The 23,277-nt window shown below is 35.2% G+C and overlaps 1 protein-coding gene across 1 annotated transcript in view; it reads left to right on the forward strand.

Annotated features, from left to right (window-relative positions):
* Positions 1-23,277, forward strand: part of SLC44A5 (solute carrier family 44 member 5) — a gene marked incomplete at both ends in the record, with an annotated part of 126,006 nt that overhangs the window by 19,080 nt on the left and 83,649 nt on the right. Inside the window, one exon of the mRNA XM_084242342.1 lies at positions 19,987-20,060. Coding sequence (XP_084098468.1) covers positions 19,987-20,060 — 74 coding nt within the window. The remainder of the gene's footprint in view (positions 1-19,986; positions 20,061-23,277) is intronic.

Consider the following 23,277-nt stretch of genomic DNA (forward strand, 5'->3'; position numbering starts at 1 on the left):
CAGAAACCCAGCTAAGGAGCTTGCTATATAGAATTTTCCAACTATTTAATCTATTTCAACAACCAGTAATATTATAGATAGCTATCACAGCACTATCATTTTGATATTGATTTTCAATTCCTTTTCACTAATATGTGGGTAAACTGGCTGAGGAAGGGTCTCTGTCTTACTTATGATTAAATCCTGATGGGTTATGACCTGCTGTAGTCCTGGTTGTTCCCAGGTTCTCCACTGATCTGCTATAGTTCTGTACATCTTGTATATGTATCTGAGTCATCCCAAACTAAATGTATACTTTCCTTTTGTCAGAGATGATTGAAAAACTGAAACATTCAAATTTATTCATCTAAACTCACACTTTCAAATATCTAGTATTCTAAATTGTAACTGAAAAGATCTTGTATTCTAGTCACATGTGAATACAGACTTCATCTCTTCTACTTGTATTGCTCTTGGGATTTTCTTTGCTTAATCACTAATCCCACAAATTGGTAATATGCTGGTAGTGCATCTTCTTCCACACTTGATCTTAGCCAAAAGGCCAAGAAGCGATTGGTAGTGCATCTTCTTCCAATGTAAATAAGCTCTGCTATTAAATGCCTCCTGCATATTTTGCAATGCCTATGAATGTCCTCTGCATTTTCAGGGAGGGGCTTAATTGATCCCCTTGGATTTTTGTTGGTAGAAAACAATTTTGGTTTGAGCATTACCAGAAACAATCTAGATTTGCTTAGGAGTCAGTTACCTTGCAGCTGCTGCCCATGTCTGCTTGCTGTCTCTTGGAATTTTGCTAGTTGAACCTATATACATCTTCTTTCATGTGCGTTATATATATGCATAACAGGGCTCATTATGACCATGTGTTTTGGTAGTGCATATCATTTCTTTTGTACCTACATTAAATCCATATGGTAAAAACAAATACATTATTCAGTAAGAAGCAACAGAGGAAAGTGATATAAAAAGAGGAAAGAGGCATTGTATAATATATTAAATCAGAGTACTAACCCAGCTCCCATTTTTAACAAAAGAAAATTTACCAGGCTCTTTGTATGACTTTGTATAAGTTCAGAAGGAAATCTATTCATTCATTAAATATTTATCAACTCCTAATTAGGTGTTGTACTAGAAATAAAGATTTAGAGATAATTAAGTTCCAGGTTCTACTCTCAAGTTCCCCACATTCTACTCACAGAGACAAGTATGGACAAATAGTTAAAACAGTGCTATGGCAGTGGTCTGACAAAGCAGTAAGAAAGCTTAGAGGAGGGACTGCTCTTTAACCTAGTGTGGTCAATGATTGTTTCCCAGTGGAGGTAACATTTAAGCTTGGTCTTGATGTTTTGACAACTAAGGGTGAAAGGCCATTCAAGGCAGACAGAAAAGCGTTATTATGGTCTGTGAAATTGCCATTTTAAGGTCAAAACTGGTTAAGTATGGGCAATTTTATATGGTTCAAATGCAAAGCCATTAAGATTTGATAGAACACAGTTATTTGTGAGCAAGTAGTTAGAAGACAGAAGTAATTTCGAGAAACTCAGTAAGTACCAAACTAAAGAATTTGGATCTTATTTTGAAAGAAATTGAGAATACTAAAAGGATTTATGTCAAGTTCTATAGTATATATTTTTTTTTTCAAGAGGAGCAAGGAGCAATGAAAATGACATGTGTGTAATTGTGGAGAGCTAAGTGAAAAGGAGTGGAGCAAGTCGTTTGCTTAGGAGACAAGGGATGGTGTGTGAGATGGAGCCATTTATTGGCTTCATTAACAGATTAAGTCACTGATAGATTAAGTATAATAATAAAACTTCCTGTGTTAGGGAAGTGCAAGTTCTGTAGTTTGTTAAGTGTGGATGTTGTGTCAGAGAGTGCAAGGGATTATTTGGAAATTGTGCTATGGATCCAGATAAGAGATGATGAATCTTCAGCCTTAACAGTGCCATGACATTGGAGACGAAGAAACAGAGCATTGTAGGATGGGGAAAGAAAGTGGCACTCATCAATTTACTAGATGTGGAGTATGAGAGAAGAGTCAGGAATGACAAGATCATCAATTTGCATGAAAAAAATGGGTGGTAGAGGAAATAAACAAGGGAAAGAGAAAAATTTTGGAACTCTGGGAGCAATAAATAGTGAATTCAATTTTGGACACCTTATTTTATAAGAAAGGGGGTGCTGGTGTTCAGGAGAAATGTTAGGGCTGTTCTTGGTGGAAGACTTAGAAACCATGTATAGAAGAGATCATTAGATTAGCAGAAACGGAAGATGAAGTACATCAGAAAAGAAACTGGAGACGATGTCAACATTAGTAAGACACAGATAGAGAAAAAACAGTCCATGAAGAAGACTGAGAAGGAAGCAAAGATGTGAAAGAGAGAGGTGTGAGAGATTTGTTTTAAAAAGCAAACAAAGGAGGATTTCAAGGATGAAGTAGTCAATAATTACGATTTCCTGGAAAATTCATGTTTGGTGGTTCACTGTGAGTATATCACATATTTTAGTGTTCTGCCCACTAAAATAGAAAGAACCAATATTAACTATTCTAGGGAGATTCTAGACATTTAATACTATAAAATGAAGATGTAGACAGGCATAAACTCAGACTCTAAAGCTTTTTTTAAGAACTTTTGTATATAAATTTGTACACAATGATGCTAATAATTTCAAGATCAATGTGTGTCAGAGTCCAGTTTAGTTTTCAGCCTGTTCTTGTGCTTTTCAAAACACAGATTCGTGGACAAACATTCCTAACTTGCCCTTCCCTACAGGGATTTTTACAGGCTTCACAGATGTTGCATAATTCATCTCCCACCCCTAAACTGTGTTGTGGACAGAAATAATAACTTTGTGCTGGAAACTAAGGAGGTGTTAAGAGACTTACTAGGTGTTAACTGCTGATAGAAACCAAATTCCCAGACTGATTCTCAAGGGTAATCTTTACCTCAAGGAAAAAGCCCAGGTTGAGATGAGACAATTTTGATTATTTTCCCTTCTGATTGCAGTATGATGAAGCAGAGAAGAATGACTAAAAGCTACAATTCACCCATGTAAAATTAACATTGTCCTTCTGGAAAAAGTCTTACTGAACTCAAACTAAGATAAAGTAATCATATCAATTTGTTTTTTAGATTTGAGATCAAATTTGATGGACCAAAATTCTGAAAAGCTACCTTTGAGCTCAACAGAAGTTATGATCTGGAGTCAGGGATAGTTCAGTTATTTAATGTTGGTTTCCTGAGATGAAGGTCTTAGATATTTAATTATCTTTCCAAATAATTGCAGTAGTTAAGGTAAGCTCAAGTCCTTTTTGTGCCCAACATATTTCATTATTAAGTTTTTCTTAAGTTTTTAGGCAGTATCTCAGTTGTTACTGCCACATATGTCACCACAGAATCAATAAAAGTCTAAAGATGGGCTATGTCTCCTCTTTGGCACATTTGTCCAATAACTCAATAACTCAGAGATGAAGTAGAGGTAAAAGTTTGCAAATCTTCCAACTTTTAATAATAAACTGCATTAATCTGACATGTTTTTGTATCAAACTATGAAAGTTGTTTCAGGCATGTTTCCTGTCAATTATCAATGTTAAAATTATCATTAAATTAGAGATAGTCCTAATTGTGACACTTCTGGTACCAAGCTATACAGATGTGAAGTTTAGGTAGATTCTCCAACTATATCCATGAGAGAGATAGAGATACTTTTGATAGGTGGCAAATAATAATTATATTGAAAGGAATTGACTCTGAGTGTTTTACAAAGGGGAATAATAGATACAAGGACCAGATGTCCTTGAGGTTTTTTTGTAGTATACAATCTTTATTATTTGACTGTGAGAATCACTTGAACTATAAAATAGAGAAATTATTTAAGGTAATTTAGTAACCATCTCCATTAATAACCACCTCATTATCTCTTTCACATAACTACAAAATGCTACCTTTATAGTTGGATGTGTGTCTGTTTTAGATTTTTTCCCAACCTAACATATTTTAGTAAGCTTGCTCATATATGGTCGCTATTTATTTTCCTTTTATCAATACCATAAATAGTTCTTTCCCTGCATTTTTCTTGCCTTTACTTCTCTGATTTCTTCTCTTTTGTCCTTTTTTCTTCTCAGTCTCTATCTTAATTCTTCTGATTTCCATCATGAACCCTATTCTTATTTTTTTCTTTAAATTTCTTTTCAGATTATTTTTTCTTGGTTTTGTCTTGCCTTCAGTTGTCACTTTTCTTTTTCTTTTCTTGTCCTTCACCTGGTCTTCATCTGGTTATATGCAGTTGACAAGAGCTGCAAACAACACGCTTCAATAAGTTGTCACATGTATTGTTAATAATGGACAGTCTACATTCAGAACATTAAAGGCCAGCTCTCTTTTGATGTGGCCCTTGGGGATTAAAGCCAACAATAGAGCAACTCTTTATGTTCATCACAGAAAAGACAGATGACAACTAATCACATTCACAGCAGAAAACTGAAAAGTAAGATCTTTGATTCCAAAAGCTCAGAGAAATAAATATATATATATATATATATATATATATATATATATATATAAGTTGATGTAATAAAGTAAAACAGTGCTTTGAAAAGTATTGGAGAAATAAATGTAAGATTTGGTGCTCAAATGATAAAGAAGTGTCTTCTTTTCTTTGTATTAAAAGCCATTAAAGAGAATTTCATTCACATCCATTTTAGTCCACAAAACGAATTTCTGGAGCTGTAAACTGTCTCCATGCTGTGGCATTTATCTTTACAATTTTCTGGTGACCCAGGAAAACTGGTATATGTGGAAGTCTGGTGACATCAATGAAGCAGATCTGGCCTGGGTTTCATCCTTTTTTTGTCCTGCCACTGTCCTGGTATAGCCATCATTTCCTTAATTCTCATCCTTCTGTATTCACCACACACTTCATCACAATCTGTTCTCTATCTTGGTGCCAATTCTATCTAAATTATTGCTTTTGATACATTGCTCATCTATTCAAGGACTTTCAGTAGAAAATGAACTGAAATTGTAGTCAGGAGTCAACTAAATTATAAAATTATGTTTTAGTAATATCTCATATCAACAGAATTTTTGTAATGATCTACGTGAGATAATATATGTCAAAGTGAGTCATGACTGTCCAGTCCTTCACATATAAGGTTTTGTAACTCTGAGTTCCCCTGATAGACATGCTCAAACAGCACTAGCCAGTCATTTCAGTGTATCAATTTTTTCTTATATTGCTATCTCCTTCCTTCTTTGTTTTGTTCACAATGAGGATCTGTCAGCTCCTAGGAACATACTGTGGTCTTTGCATTTGATCTTTCTTGTGTCTGAAACAAGATTGCACCACCTCTTTATTTTTCTCTTCTACCCCCAAGTTTATAGAGCTAATTGATATATAACGTTGTCCAGAATCTTGACTGAATAAACTTACATATTGCAAAATGATTACCACACTAGTATTAGCTAATTTTTTTTTTTAAGATTTATTTATTTATACAAGAGCTGGGGTATAGGCCAGAGGCGTGGGAGGGTGAGAGGATTCACCAGCGACAGAGTGGGGAGCAGCACAGGCAGACAGACCGAAGGCACTGCTGAGGGGAGCAGCGGGCGAGCCAGGAGATGTCTGCTGTGCCATGTGGGTATCTCCCTGGCTGGCTGGGAATCGAACCCGCGCTGCAGAGGCTGCGGGACAGCTTCACAGCGCTGCACTCAAACCACCGCACCACCGGGGAGCCTCAATTAGCTAACACTTTAATATCATTACATAAATGTCATTTCTTATTCGTGCTGAAAACATTTAGGATTTAGTCTCTTAACAACTTCAAAGTATATAACAACTTTAAAGTATATAATGCAGTATTTTTTACTATAATCACTATAGTATGCATTAGATCTTTATAGCTTCTTCATCTTCTAATGGGAAGTTTATATCCTTTGAACCAAGATCTTCCCATTTCCCTCACCACCTAGCTCTTGGTAAACACCATTTCACTAGGTTTCCATTTTACCTAATTCAGCATGGTAATGTAGCTATTTCTTTGAAGTCCTTTTATCATTACTTTTTGATATATACCCAGGTATGGAATTAGTGAATCATCATAATTTTTTAATTTTTTGAGAAATTTCCATACTGCTTTCCATAGTAACTACAACAATTTACATTCCCATCAATAGTATAGATAGGTTCTCTTTTGTTCACAAACTTGCCAACATTTGTTAGCTTGACTGATTCATATTTCATTGTGACTTAAATTTGCATTGCTCTGATAACTAGTGGTGCTGAGTTCTATTTTATGTAGCTAATGACCATCTATATGTCTTTATATATATTAAATGTATATATTAGAAAAATATTTACTTCTTCTGTTTATTTTTAAACAAATTTTTTATGTGTATGAGTTCTTAATATCCTTTTGAATACTTAGTCATTATCAGACATATGTTTTCCAAATATTTTCTATTCCATAAGTAGTCTTTTAATTTTGCTGATTGTTTCTCCTGCTGTGCAGAAGCTTTTTGTTTTGACATAGTTGTACTTACTTATTCCTGCCTTTGTTGCTTGTGCTTTTGGACCCATATCTAAAATATTTTTGCCAAAACTAGTGTCAAGGAGTTTTCTCCTTATATTTTATATGTGGAATTTTACAGTTTCAGGTCTTACATTTTGAGTTAATTTCTATGAGTGTTGTAAGGGAGGTGTCCAGTTCTACTCTTTTGCATATGGTTATCCTGTTTGCCCAACACCATTTATTTATGAGACCATTCCTTCCCCATTGTGTATTCTTGACATCCTTGTAAAATAGTAGTTGGCCATATATATGTGTGGGGAGTTATTTTTTGTTCCCTATTCTGTTCCATTGACCTATGTGCTTTTACACCAATACTTCATTGTTTTGATTACTGTAGCTTTGCAATATGGCTTGAAATCAGAAAATCTATAGCCTCCAACTTGTTTTTCTTTCTCAATATTGTCTTGGCTATTCTGGATCTTTTGTGGTTCCATATGAATTTTAATCAGTACAGTCTGGTACCTACCACGTCTTTAGAGAGTCTTTTCCTGTCACACCTCTATAAAGTTGTCTACCCTTACCATTTTCATTACTGTTGTCATGTTTCTTTCCTTATCACACATTTTTGTCTTCATTTTATTTGTTGATCTTTATTTTTTTACTACTTGTTTCCCACACTAAATTGTAAGCTCCATGAGAAATAACACATCTTGTCTGTTTGATTGGCCATTGTATTTGTAGTATGTACCATAGTACCTGGCACAGAATAAATACCAAGTAATTATTATGTTAATAAAAGAATGAGTTGATTTTTGGATTTATGCAATACTAATTTTGTCTTTAATTTCTACAAAACAAAAATTTTAGTCAAACTTGATTCCTCATCCCCATCAGCCATGCTTAATTTTGTACCTTTGTACTTTCACCTACTTTTACCTAGAGTGGACCTTTCTTCTCCACCATCAAAATCTCCATAATTCAAAGTTAAGTAAAAAATACCCTAGAGACTCCCAAACTTACTATTAAGATGTGATTTTGAGTATCTTAGTTGAAATGATATAATGAGTAAAAATATATATGCACTAACTTAAGAAAGAAAGGTTTGTATTTCAAAATTCAGCTTAGGGCAACTGTTCGTATGTATTTACTATGGCTGGAAGTAAATTCTAAACTCCATTCCATTGACCATGAATGTCAAGAATTATTTAATCAATAGAAAATGAAATATAAACTTATACAGAGGTAAGATTTAATTTGCTATTTTACTGTTATTGATATCAGTTCTAGAATATGTTTTGCTGGAAAATGAATGTCAGCTTGACTTGAATTCTGTGAGAATATAAATATTTAATTTTCCTATGTTAATCTTACAAAACATTTAATATTTAATAATAATGGTTGTGGAGAAACATCAATGAATTTTTTTATGTAATCCATTTGCACTGACTAGAAATTGTTAGAATAAGAAATCTTACTATTTTTATGATTGTTTAATAAATCTCACTACCACCTGTGGCATATCTGTAATTTGTCTCCCCAAACATCCGTTCTATCCCATCTTCTTTCTTGGTTCCTCTATTACAGCAACCAAAAATCCAATATTCAGTTTTCATAAGCACCTTCCAGGCACTCATGGCCATGAGACACATTTCTGACCATTAAGCTAAAGGGGAGGTTTGCTACGAGGAGTTTCTTTTCCTCATAGAATGACAATACTTTGTTAAGGAGATACAGGTGTGTTGAGTGCAGCAGTCAACTTATCACATGAGGCACAAACATGAAAAGAAATGTACACAAATAAAAGGTGAGGGTAGCAGAGAGATGGAATGAGTTAGGACCCTAATGGCATCATTGAATGTCATTGCACCCAGCTCAGGATTGCCAACTCCAGGACTTATTGTTATATATAACAAATTCCTTGTTATTATTTTTTAATTTAAAGATTTATTTTTTTAATACAAGAACTGGGGTACAGGCCAGATGCGTGGGAGGGTGAGAGGATTCACCGGAGACAGAGTGGGAAACGGAACAGGCAGACTGATGAAATACACTGCTGAGGGGAGCAGTGGGCGAGACAGGAGTGGTCTGCCATGGCCATGTGGGATTCTTGCCTGTGGGCTGGGATCGAACCTGCGCTGCAGAGGCTGCAGACAGCTTCCTTCTCAGTGCGGCCCTCAACCACCTGTGCTACCAGGGAGGCCCCATAAATTCCTTGGAATTTAAACCACTGTTTCCAGAATAAATTTTCTGGTATTTGCAGTTGAACACACTCTTAATGGACACACTAAGGTTCAAATTTAAATGGAATTACCTTGTTTTGTTATTTCAAATAAATAAGCATTTTGAAAACAGTTAGCTTCATCTTAAAAAACCTGCAAAGTTTAAACTTCATTTAAAAATAAATAAAAATGACCTTATTCTTATCTATAACGCATGTTAGCCTATAAACAGTTTGTAGAATAAAATGCATTGTCAAATATTTACAGAAAATAATCAGCAATTTATATCCTGCTTTGGACTCCAAACAAATGGTTAGAATTTCGTAATTTGCTAAACAAATTAGGAAACAGATGAACTGAGAATTTTATACATTTTTAAAATGTCTACAAGATGCTAGTATTCAGTAATGCTTTCACTAATTTCATTAAATAGATATGTTGAATGCCTTTTCTTCTTTCCTATAGATAAGCCATGAACACTCAGTATCCCATAGACCAATTCAAAAATCTGCTAATTTTCTTTCCAAAATCAGTAGAAACCTCCCATTCCATGAAAAGGATTTACCAATGTAATGTTTAATATTTCCAAAGCCAAATATGTTACATTAAATTTATTGTTAAATCTTAATTAGAAAACAAATAAAAATTGGTTATGATGGAGAAAATTTGTTTTCTACATGTAAAACTTAATCAATGACATGTAATGTATATACACGTTGGTTTTCAGTGATGCGCATCAGAATATATAATGTCTATTCAATACATAATATAGAGTGTATAATGTAATGCTATTTCAATTATAAAAAGAAAAAAAAAAGTGAGAGCAAGGTGATCTCAAGATCAAGGTTATCTGTTAGATCAATAATGCCAAAGAAGGGATTTTACTTGGGGCCCAAATGAATTTATAGCCATGTAGTTTCTAATTTAATTTGTATTATATTTAATACATTCCTTTCACTACTGCTTTTATTTTACTGGTAAATAGTTGACATTATTTCTGAGTCTATTTCTATTTCTAAAAGATATTAAATCAATATACAAATAACTGTCTTTAAAAATCAATTGTTTTTAATTAGGTAATACATATACTCAGTACATAATTTAAAAGTTAAAAAGGAGGTACAGTGAAAAGTGGGTCTTCCTCATCTGTTTCTCAGACATACAATTTCCCTTCTTGAACTACTATTTCAGTTCCTTGTGCAATCTTACCCAAAATTATTTTAAATTTTCTCTTTCATCTAATAGACACTTACATAACATAAATATAAAAAAAAATTATGACTGAGGTGATTGCATCACTAAGTTAACTTCCAAAACTAAACTTTAATTTCACATTCTGGAAGCCCTAGGGTGATTAAGGAATACCTTGTTATAAACTAGTATGTAGATAATAAACATAAGCATCGGGAAAGTTTTGGACCACCACTGAATCAAATTTGTTTAAATAAAATAGAAGAGATATTTTATTACTCATATTTATTAAATATACATAAAGGCAATGTGGCAAAAGGGAGACATAATATCAGATCATAAGGACATGGTTGAAATTTAAAGGGCAATTGTTTTCATTGTGTGCAGTGCTTAACATATGAAGCTGTATCTTAGAAAGTTGATGAAAATACCATTTGTGGGCCTCCCCTGGTGGCGCAGTGGTTGAGCGCTGGGCTGTGAAGCTGCCCATAGCCTCTGCAGCTCAGGTTCGATCCCCAGGCCATCGGCGAGGGTCCCACATGGCGCGCAGACCTCTCCTGCCGCCCGCTGCTCCCCTCAGCAGTGTTTTCAGTCCTTCTGCCTGTTCTTCTCCCTGCCCTGGCTCTGTTGAATTCTCTCATCCTCCCACACTTCTGACTGTACCCAGTGCTTGTATAAATAAATATATAATATTAAAAAAAGAAAGAAAATACCATTTGTAAGATGCTTTAATGAGGCATTTATGGATGCATATTTTCAATTCTGCTACCATTTATAAAATGTTTGAACAATAAGAAAGATTAATCAGAAAACAATCTTTTACCTCTGTTAGGCACTCTCTCAGTAACTGTTTTCCCTTAAAGGCTACAAAAAATGTGTTTTGAATTTCAGTCAATATAATTCAAGATGAATTTTAGTCAACAATGATAAAGAAAAAAGTCAGAGTGGAAAATCAGCTTTTAAACATGTTTTGAGGGTATCAGAAAAAAATTAATGATATAACTCAGCAGTCTATTTGTAACTATCAAGTGCAGTCTGTGTGTCTTAGATTTCTGTTCTTGTTATAAATGTAATTTGTGTCAAATGTGGAAGTTTTGAAAGAGCAGAAAAAACAAAAGAAGGAAAACAGAATCATATAAAATCAAACCACCCAGAAATAATGACCAAAAAATATTTTGCATATTCTTTTATTTTATTAAACATTTGCATATAAATATATAATCATGATTACACATAATGTATTTTAGAACTTATTTTTTACTCAGCACATTGCGAACACACTTTCATATAATCACTGTTTCAAGTTGTTCCCAACTTTGCTTTATTATAAATAATGCAAATAACATTTTAAATCCTTATAAGCAAATTCTTGCTACATTTATACTGTATCTACAGCATAAACTACTATAAAAGAAATTATTAGATCACAAGGCACACAGTTTTCTAAGGCTCCCATCATCAAGAGGCAGTGTTGTTTGTTATTAATTTTGGGGTGACAAATAGTAATCTCATTTTAGTGGTCTGGTATTTGATTATTAAAAATGTTAACTATCATGATTTTTAGGATGCACGAGGTTTTTTTTTTTAATTTTATAGCTGATTGCTCATAGCTATCTCGGGGATGAGAATTTTGAGGGTTTTATTCTTGTGACCCTATTCTGGGCTCCTATTCTGTGTGTATGTGTAAAAGGGAGTCTAACCTATTCCACGAAGATTAGAGAACATTCTAACCTAATAGTTTCTCTGTAGATATATTGATAACTTTGGATTAATGACCCAAACCTATTAAACTGGCTCTCCTAACACCTCTCCTGGGTAATACCTTTGGTCCAAGATGCTAACTGCAATATGGGCAATAACTGTTATTCAGCTCTCAATTTACTACCAATTTGTAGAGTGGTTTCTGCCCAATGACAGATTTCTGAATAGTATTCATGTATGGCAAAGATGATGCATAACATAGAAAATTTTTTCTGATCTTGTCCCATTTTACTTTATTATTTATTTTTTATATATATATATTTAAAGATTTATTTATTTATTTATCTATTTATCTATCTATCTATCTATCTATTTATTTATTTATTTATTTATTTATTTATTTATTTATTTATTTATTTATTTATTTATACAAGCACTGGGTACAGCCAGAAGTGCAGGAGGGTGAGAGAATTCACCAGAGCCAGAGGGGAGAGCAGAGCAGGCAGACTGATGAAGTACACTGCTGAGGGGAGCAGCAGGCAGCAGGAGAGGTCTGTGCGCCATGTGGGACCCTCGCCCGGTGGCCGGGGATCGAACCGGCGCTGCAGAGGCTGCAGGCAGCTTTTCAGCCCAGTGCTCAACTGCTGTGCCATCGGGGAGGCCCCTTGTCCTATTTTAATACAATAGATATTTTCATAGGCATCACTTAAACTTATTGATATAAAAAAGGTGAGTTTTATCTCCCCTTTACTAGTAGAAACTATGTCATCATCAGCTAAAGTTACTCATTCAAAGCAATAGAAATCCAAATGCAAATAGGATCAAAGAAAAGATTAACTGTATAGGATAAGGAAATTTTTAAGATTCATTTATTCAGAAGAACTAAGTAAAGCAGGTATAGACTCAAATATCAACTTATGTGATCTCAGATATTTGAAAGACATTACCAATATTATATAAAATTTCTTAGGGAGTCATTGGGGTATTTTATTTTTCACAACAGTTAAAAATATGCTAAAAATAATAATCCCATGAAACTTAACTCTCCTTTCTCAATGACTGAATGCTAGAATAATCTTTAAGGGAAATGTCACCTTAAAATATTCTTTAAAAAAAGTTTTAGTTTACTTGAAAAACTTATATTGAGTACCTGAAAATACAAAGTCGTATAATTAAAAATACATTTGTGCTTTCTTATTAAGTTTCTGGTTCCAGTAACAGAAGAATTCTTCAAAATAATATTTGACCTCTTATTATACTTGTAGAAATGAGTAGTGTAACTTGCTTATTTCTAAAACCTCAAGTTATCCACAGACACACAAATGGTACATGGTATAACTTAAACCTGTGTGAATAGAACATTAGGAAACTTTAGATATGCATCTGGGAAGGAAAAGAAAAGCCGGAAGGGCAAAGAGTAAAATTAACTCCTTCAAATAGAAGCTCTTAGAGAATGCTCCTCTCACAAAATCAGCATTAATGTACTCCATTAATAGTAAAGTGCATTTTCAAACTTGCAGAGAGCTCTACCCTCAGATAGCCCCAAATGTTTTGTCTGCTAACTAATTAGCATCAACTCAAATGAGCTGTCCCATTAAAGCCACCCTGTGTAATTTGCCAAGTATATTTTGGTGATGCTTGGAAGATGGCCCCGAAGTGCACTGACCTGTCATAATGCCTCTGGGAAGTGAAGCGGTCACTTTATTTCCTGGAACAGACTCTAGTGGCAAGAATCTGAGTAGTAACATGACTTACTGGTATCATGTAGGTGCCTACAGAAACACTGAGGAGCACTGCTTCTAGACTGTGGGTTATAAATGCAGCCAAGTGTAGACAGTCATACTATGTGATACTAGGTCCTTGTGAATGTGAATGAGAAGTGAGTCTCCAATGGGAATCACAGGCAGTAACAATTCCTAAGCTGACTCATTAGGCATGAATGGATGATCTGTCAGAAAATAATGACTTTTAGGATTTCCATTCTTTCACAAATTCTTGCTATTAATGACCTTTAAGATGGTTGATATCACTGGAATTTTATCTGCTACAAAAAAGGAAAATCAGTAAATGAATCCATCTCTAAATGAATACAGAAATTGTCCCTTAAGAAAGAAATAGAATGACAGCTGCTGGAGAAGACCTAGCTGTTTGTAATTAACAAAAAAAACCTCTCTTAGTTACCTCCAAAGTCAATCTAGTGGTTTGTTGTTTCATTGATTTATTTTATTGGCACTAGCAATATATAGATGGCAGACTTAAGTTTGACCAAAAAAAGGAATCCCTAGGGGCCTCCCCAGTGGCGCAGCGATTGAGTGCTGAGCTGTGAAGCTGCCCACAGCCTCTGCAGCGCCAGGTTGATCCCCAGCCACCGGGAAGGGTCCCACATGGCACACAGACCTCTCCTGCCGCCCACTGCTCCCCTCAGCAGTGTACTTTGATCCTTCTGCCTGCTCTTCTCTCTGCTCTGGCTCTGGTGAATTCTCTCATCCTCCCGTGCTTCTGACTCTACCCAGTGCTTGAATAAATAATTTTTTTAAAAAAAAGAAATTAAAAAAAAATATGAATCCCTAGACAGCATAGTCATCATAGAACCTCCCCCATAAAAAAAGATCTGAAATTTGAAACACAGGTTTTTGATTTTTAGTAGAACCTGCTTATGATGTATTTATTAACTTGTCAGCTAGAGGTGTGCCAGACTCATCATTCATGAGACATAGATTTCTTTATATCTGTAGCACCCAAGAGTCTATTAAACGTTACCATGGAGGCCCTTATGATTTAGGTCAGAGACCAGCAAACTTTTCCTGAAAAGCAAATATTGTTTTAGTCAATATTTTAGGATTTGTAGACCAGATGACTTACATTGCAATACTCTACTTAGCCATTTTAGCACAAAAGTACCTAAAGAAAATACATACATGAATGTATTTATTGAAAATTTTTCACTTATGGACACTGACATCTGTAGTATAATCTACAGAACAGTTAGGTTGCAAACAATACAAACACAGGTAACAGGGCAGATTTGGCCCGTAGTTTCTATTTTACCAACCTCTGAATTAGGTGGCAGTAGTAGACATAAACATAAAGGTAATACACTGAGAAAGTTCTAGGTAAGTGGTAGTCATTGAAGTTGTTAAAGCAATGAAATGATATCATCCTATATCAGTCATATCAGTGACGTACAGTATGAATTTGATCAGGGAGAGAGTGGATGCAGGAGTCCAATTAAGAGACCATGGAAGTAGTTTGAAGAGAAGATAAGAGCTAGTGGACTGAATCTAGGCAGCAGGAACAGAAGGGAAGAGATAGATAAAAGACCCATCAGTAAAGTGTCAAGAGTTGTGTCATTTGACTATTAAAGATGAGCTAAGAAAAAAGGACATAGGGATAGTCAAAGGAAACTCCCAAGATTTTAAGCCAACTACTATAGATATTCTATAACACACGCGCGCGCACACACACACACACACACATGCATGCATGCACGTGCACACACACACATACATATGGGTTAGAGACAGGAGGGAAAGAGAAATCTGCAAATGCATTTTTATCATTGTTATGGTAATTTGAAACAGATAAAATATAACAATGGTACTTCTGTAACTTGGCTCTTGCAAATACTTTTACACTAGGGTAGCTAGCTCTGAATAAAGTTTCTGATAGTTTTTGGATAAATGTGATTATAAGCAACTTGTTTTGAATAACTTAGATTGTGATTGGGAGAGAGGGCAAAGAAGGTTGGATCATACTTCTCTGTAACTGTTCTTTTTGGGACTCAGGGGGATGCATCCCATATTTTGCTTAGCATAAAGGTTTTTAGTGCTTGCTATGAACATAAAAATGTGTCCACCTGAGGAAAAGGTATAGCTGTGACAGACCTCTAGAAAGAATATGATTCAGAATGATTTTCAACCATAGCTTGTGTCATCTAGTTACCTCAACAGTTGTCTAAAAATGATCCCAACAAAATCCTTGGTTTTAAATATAACATATAATCTACAGAACACTTAGGATTGTGACAGGTGTCCTGAAATCAAAAGAAAGGGATAATGATAAGGCGTTATATGATGTCTAAAAATTTTAATTGAGCTTCTGCCCTGTTACTGACTCACAAAATGGTGCCCAAGTTATATTTTCTCTTTTGTTCAAAGTCAGTTTTCCACTAGTTTTCTAAGTACCAGGGGATATGTTTGGGGAAAGGGAGAGAAATATATGAATTAATGCAATAAATGACAAGTAATCATAATTACCTGAAAGTACACACACACATCTACTTTTATTTTATTTATTTATTTTTGGGAAGGAGAGATAGATCAATTTTATTATTAAAAAATATGTAACAGCGTTTTCACTATTCCAAATTTGTGGTATGCTTGGTATTGTTCTACAGTACCATGTTTATTATTTAGGAATTAGGGAAACTTCCTTAAAATAGCCAATCTTCATTTTTTTGGACTTAGTCATCACGCTGGCAAGCATATGAGCAAAAAGCATCAGGATATATATATAAAAATCACCCCTTTGCTGGGTCCTGGGAATTAGTAAACTCAGAGAAGACCGTGGCTGCTGCTTTGAAGAGCACACATTAAAATCTAAGTCTTTCCTTTTAATACCATTTTGAAGAGCTAATGCTATACCATTGAGAGTAGACATTTCCATTGTTTTACTAGTCCCATTTCTTGCCAATTTTTCAGTTTACTTTATAATCAGTTTGGTTAATTCTCCTGACACACAGAACAATTTCTGTCCAGCAAATTATATTATTCATCAAAAAACAGCCTGCCGTAACCTAAGCTAACAGGTGTTCCTGCTTCTTAAAAGGACGCAAGTTTGAACTACTAAATATTCCCAGGTGGACTTGCCTCTCTAGGTTCTTAAATTCTTGCTGCTTGATTATAGAAATCCCGGAGTATCAACTTGTTAGCCAGGCTCTAGTTAAGCTTAAGGATTTCTCAACAATTTTCTCAGAACAATCTTCAGCTGACACACCTATTTTTAAAAGGAAATTTCTAAAGTAGGAAAGGTAGGAAAGGGAATTAAACCACTATAGGATGAAATTCAAAAATATAAATATTTCATCTAGAACACAATGTCCTGCTTTTTGAGACTTTTGAATTCAACATTCACAGTTTCCAGTTTGTTCAACATTATTTTGTGCTTAAATAAAATAAAATTAACCAGTCTGGTCAGTAGGTATAGTCCGCTATTTCTCTAAAGCAGTGTGGAATACATTTGAATAGAATACACAAGCACATCACCATGTGAATTATTGAAAATTGCTACGCCACTGTGGTGAAAGAGTGCTGAGGGCAAAGTTTGCGTGGACAAGGAGTGGCCCCTGTTTGTAGTGTGGAGAGAGAGAGAGAGAGGGAGGGAGGGAGGGAGGCAACATCATAGTGTAAAACTTTTATGGAACCAAAACTGCAATGGGTGCCTATTCATCAGTGTCAGGAGCTGAGGAATGTGGACTTTAAAAACTATATCCTTTTGGGCTCTGCCTCTTTCCTTGTGCCCTGTCTTTTGAAATTGGTAAGTTTCTTTCAGTCATCTTTCTGTTATGGTTACTTCTGCCTGTGCTTCTGTAGAGGCAGAACTGGGCACAGTGCAGGTTTTCTGATCCCATGCAGACCGGGTAAAGGAGTCAGAGTCCTTAGTGGGTTTTTGCAGGTTTTTTATTGGAGTGCACTAGGCATATGGCAGGCAGGAGTGCTGGCTGGGGGGCCGGGAGGCTGGCAGGCCTCCCAGCCCCCAGCAAATCTTCACTCTATCTGGGCTCTCTGGTGATCTCGGCTTCTCTTTCGGCTTCGGCTTCGGCTTCGGCTTCTACTGCTGCTGCTGGCGTCCCCGTGACGCCGCCCTTAAAAGCACAGTCTTAGCTCAGCTGAATCCCATCTACCTATGCCCACACCCTATTCCAGGTGCCCGCCATCAGGCATGCATTCAGGACAAGGATCCATCATCTATCCTGATGGCGGAAGGGCAGAAAAGCCTGATATTTTCTTTACCCTACAGCTTCCTATGTAACATGAATATACAACATAATGCTAAGTGACAGTAGATTGTTGTAAACATGATTTATGATATGCATTACATATAATGTAAATTTATAGATATACAATTGTGGATGGTGGCCAACCAGGCTGCTGCTTCTGATCACAGCTGTCTCTCCCTTTTCTTGGTAGATACGAAATATAACAAGGGCTTTAACAACTTCAAGATTTCTCTTTTATTTTTTTATAAATATTATTCTTTTTTGGAAAGATTTATTTATTCATGTATGCAAAAACTGGGGCACAGGCCAGAGATGAGATGTGGGGGGGTGAGAGGACCCACCAGGGAGAGTAGGAAGAAGAACAGGCAGACTGACTGAAACACACTGCTGAGGGGAGCAGCGGGCGAGACAGGAAAGGTCTACTGCACCATGTGGGTCACTCCCTGGCCAGCCTGGGATTGAACTCGTGCTGCAGAGGCTGCGGATTGCTCCACCATGCAGTGCCTAACCCCTTACGCCACCACGGAGGCCCAACTTCAAGATTTCTAATGAAAGCGTGCAGTGTTCTATTTTCTCTCCTTTTGTTTCTTATCTGAAGGCATTTCTTATTATGTATCTCACTATTTAACAACAGCTCTGAGGGATGACAACCTGATCTTGAGTGGAATGTGTCAGAATGCATGTGAATCAGATACTCTCCTCACCCCTTAGCAGGCTACTGTCTTCAGTGGTGGTTAATCAAAGAAAACTAGAACACCTTTTATTCTCTTTCTGTTATTATTCTCACATTTCTTAAGTCTGCATGAAATTTTAAAATTCTGAGTTGAAATTGGACTTACACACATGATAGTTTGTGTCTATTTAACCATGATCAACTCTCTCTGTGAAAGATAGATCCATTTCCTATTGTGAGGTAGGATACTAGGAATGTACATGGAGTTTTAGATATGGCTAATTTGAACCTTTGTAAAAATCGTGACCACAGTAGCATAACTACTAAATGAAAGGTTAGGTACTGGAGCTCTAGATAGTTGCCTGCTTCTTTAACTACTTCTTTGTATGCCAATTAACTTTATCATCCCTAAAAACCTGCAGATATTTTAGGAAACTCACAATTATGTATGCAAGCTCATCAGTATAAGATAATACAGTTATTGTTCATTATTATTATTATTGCATAACTTCAGCCTGCCTTTGCTAAAAGATTAGAGCATATTCCTATGCCCTCAAGAGTAAGAAGTTTTTGCTGTGAAAATTCTTACATACAACTTTTAATCCTGTCAAATAGGTTGATCTTTTTCTTTACTGACAGATTCTTCATTATGTTTCAAACAAGGAATGGTTGTATTGTTTTTCACTTGCAAGATACAGTTTTTACCTTCCAGACCACTTATAAACTGAACAAAATTTATTGGGAGTAGGAAACACTTTAATTGAAAACCTGGAGTCTTTCTGGGTCCTGGCTTGACTTGTGATCCCGATTGCAAATCTTTGAGTCTCTGTGAGCCAAATTTTCTCTAAACCTAATTTGATGATATCTAGTTTACAAGAGAGCTGGAAAAATTACAGTTTTGAGACATTTCATTTTTGCTGAGTTATATACATTGTTGGTGTAACTATTTGACATTGTTGGTGTCAATATTTTATTTAATAACAGTACCCCCAAAATGTGTATGTAGAAAGAAAATGGAGAAAGGAAGGAATGGAAAATGACTGATTTTTTTAATACTATACTATGTGTTGGGCCTCCTAGGTGGCGCAGGCAGTTGAGTGCAGCGCTGTGAAGCTGCCGCAGCCTCTGCAGTGCCGGTCCCATCCTCGCCGGCTGCGGAGATACCACATGCGCGGCCTATCTTGATTTGCCTGCTGTTCCCCTCAGCAGTGTGTATCAGTCAGTTTGCCTTTTCTGCTCCCCCGCTCTGTCTCTGGTGAATCCTCTCTGCCTCCTGCGCATCTGGCCTGTGCCCCGGTTCTTGTATAAAAATGAATAAATCTTAAAAAAAAAATACTATAATATGTGTTAGGGAGGCAGGAAAAGGAAAATTATAAAATCAATAGCTTAAATTGCAATATCAAATAAAAAATAGTACTTAATGTTGGTATACTCTAATCTCAAAATCATTTTACAAAGAATGAGCCAAGAGAGAATAAGTGCATAAAATTCTGGGGGAGTTTCTTTCATCATGGAATTGTCACCACTTCATTGCTGCTAAAGTCTTTGTGGAAATACATCTGATATACCTTTCAGAATTACTGGATATCACATGGCACACCATCATCATCATCATCATCATCATCTTTTTCTATATTTTACGCAGTAAACAGAATACAATTTGGGTCTTTTTTAATTCTTTGTTCCTTTTTGTCTTTAGGAGTTGTACAGATGTTTTATGCTGCCTGATCTTCATACTGTTCATTTTTGCCTACATTCTTTTAGGACTTATGGGTGAGTAGATACAGGTATGACAGTTAACATTTGCTAATAGAATAACTAAGTCATTTTCAAGTTTTCAACACTGATTATTTTCTTTTCAAAGCCTTGTTATTATTGATTGTTGTCTTTTCTGGATGAAATGTACTCATTGGATTGCTGATGTAATGAAAAATAATCACAAAGTAGTTTATTCAAAGGCAAGTCCAAGTTATAGAATTACACAAAAGAAAAAGTTATATCTTTCTAATCATTTTTATTTATGAAATTCTAATAGGCAGCTAATTATGTTCATGTTTCTATTTTCTAATAAGAATAGAGCCTAGATCACTTTGATAATACATATTTTTATTTTTATATACAAATTTGTTTTTATAGACAAATATACAAAGAGGAAATGATTATTAGATTTTCAATTATAATGCTTCATTGACATATAAGAAGTTCTATTGTCTTTCCCTTCCAGAAAGATATATTTCTAATTTTTTGTCAGGTTAGATTTTCCTATTAAGCTGAAAATAGGAGGACAAATATGAAGATTCCTTATTTGGATTTTTAAAAATTATCAAAGGAATTAGTACAAAAATATTCTGTGAAAAGATTTTGCAATTGCTTGTGAATGTATCCATTTTTCCCCACAGCCTAAAGTCCTGTCCTTCATATGTTGACTTAGTAAATTTATTATGTGATTATTAAGGTGGGGTCTATGAAAGTCAGATAATAGCTTCTCATACCAATAATTAATGGCCTGAATGCAATGTGGATAGAGTGTATTAGTGAAAGAAGACTATGCCTACCTAGGGGAAAATGGGAAATTCTTTTCCCTGGTCTTTAATTTTATCTTCCAATAAAACAGATACTTCAGAACAGGAATTGAAAGTAATTTCCAAAAATTCATCTCAGCTATACTATCAAAGACTATGAAAAATTGGAGAATTCAAAAACACAAGTCAGGAAGATAAGGCGTGATAGAAGATTAAGGGCTCATAGACCACAAAACTAAATAAGTGTTCTAAGATTTCTTGGGTATTTCTTCACAGTAGTAATATAGTTGTAGCAAAATACACACTGTGTAAATGAAGCATTATAATAAGATGAATTTTCTTATTATACAACTGATAAAATTTTATGTTCTCTGATTTTGGGACACATTTCTGGTCTATGTAGATTTTGTTTTCACTTTTTGGTATAGAATTGTTTCATAAGAGAAAGATTATTTGGAGTCAAACAGATCTAGGACTTCTTATTTTATTTGGTGGACTTGGGCTAATTTCTTATCTATGAACCTCTGTTTCTTACTATGTAACCTCAGCTTCCTTACCTATGAAATGTGGAAACATTACCTAGTTGCAAAACTTTTGTAAAATCTAAGTGACAGCATCTAGCTACCCCAGTAATGCTACATGATATTGCTGGTCAGTGTGTTATTTATTACTGTTGTATCATCTAGTAGTTCTGAATTTTAATAAATTGATTTTATTTTATTTTGTAAACAATTGCTTTTAAATGCAATTTACTGTATTGTTTCTATGACAACCCTAATTTTGGTTACTAACGTTTGAATGCACACAGGAACTTCATAATGTTCTTATATTGTGCCTAAAAATTTTGCCTTAAGAGACCTTGTAGCATAATAGAATGTCTCTCTTCCTGTGTGTCAGAGTCAGTCATTGTAATCCAGAGATAAATGCCTTCTGTCTTTATATAAAGTTAGGAAAGCCACAGTCACTCTCTCTTTTTTTTTTTTAAGATTTATTTATTTATTTATAGAAGCACTGGGTACAGTCAGATGCACGGGAGGGTGAGAGAATTCACCAGAGTCAGAATGGGGAACAGAACAGGTAGACTAACGAAATACACTGCTGAGGGGAGCAGCGGGCGCGGCAGGAGAGGTCTGTTGTGCCATGTGGGACCCTCGCCCGGTGGCCACCCTCAACTGCTGTGCCAACAGGGGAGACCCCACAGTCACTCTCTTGCCTGTTGATACAATAGATGGAAGGGATGGCAGTGCGTTACCATCAGTCATTTTGGAGCAGATGAGAAATTTGTCTTTTCCTTTGTTCAGAATCTACAGATTGAGCTTATAAATTCCTTAGTTCACATGAAGAATATGGAGTATGGAAGTCCTTTAGTGAAAAAAACTATGTTCAATATTGGATTAATTTAATGATTCCTTCAGTTAATCCTGATGTCACTGATTAAAATTAGTGGCTGACAAACTTTATTAAATATATACATCTATGTGTATATATGTGTGTGTATTTATTTATCCCTACATATACACTTGCTTATATCTGAATTGCCATTAGCTATACTAACCCGTTTCAGCTCTTCAGCTATGTTCAATATTAGACTACAAGAAGAACGAAGGAAAATGATTGGCAGAGGTTATTAGAAATATCAGAATCTTTTATCATGAAGGGATATATATTTTACCTGAGGAAAGGTGGTGTAAGTTAGTTTCATTGATGTGTTATAAGTAGCTTGATATCTTTCGCTTTCTTAGATCAGGCTCTTCTTAGGTTTGTCTTTCAACCACATTCTTTTCATAAGAAGTGTTACCATGAAAGAGCCATGTTTCTCATAAATTCTTCAGAAAGGAAACTGTTCTTTGCCTTTTATTTGGAATATGTTTTTGGATGCAACAAAGGCACTTGACATTAGGCTGATGAAAAGCAAAACCTCCATTGAAGTGAGTGAAGTGGAGTCTGGGTAGAAGGTAATCAAATCTCCTTGAAAGATCAAACTAACATTTATGATAATAGCCCTCTTTTGTCCTACTTCACTGATGGTTGCTATTCAATTATTATACTAAGTTGAAAAAAGAATAGGATTATTTAATATGCAAATTACTCCTTATCCTTGTACAAAGGTTATATGTACCCTAGCACATGCTCAACGTTTAATGCATCTTTATTTCTTTTTATTTTTAAATTTCCAGTTGAGAAGCTTAGTTCATTGTTGTGTTTACATGGGAAGCACTTAGAATTAGGGTCCAAAGTTATTTTTTTAATTTTGTCGGATATAGTTATTCCTATTAGTTGATCCTGCAATTAGATGAAGCTCTGGGGGGTCATGAGAGAATATAAGTGTATTGGACTATGTGAGGCATCTAAAATATGTATGACCAGAGATCACATTGTGGTAGATTTTAAGATATGACTACAAATGCTTTCTCATTCCTGTTACTAAGTGGTGGGGTCTATGTGTCTTCCCCTTGAATCTGATGAGG

Source organism: Talpa europaea (assembly GCF_964194135.1).
Source record: "Talpa europaea genome assembly, chromosome: 9".
Lineage (NCBI taxonomy): Eukaryota > Metazoa > Chordata > Mammalia > Eulipotyphla > Talpidae > Talpa > Talpa europaea.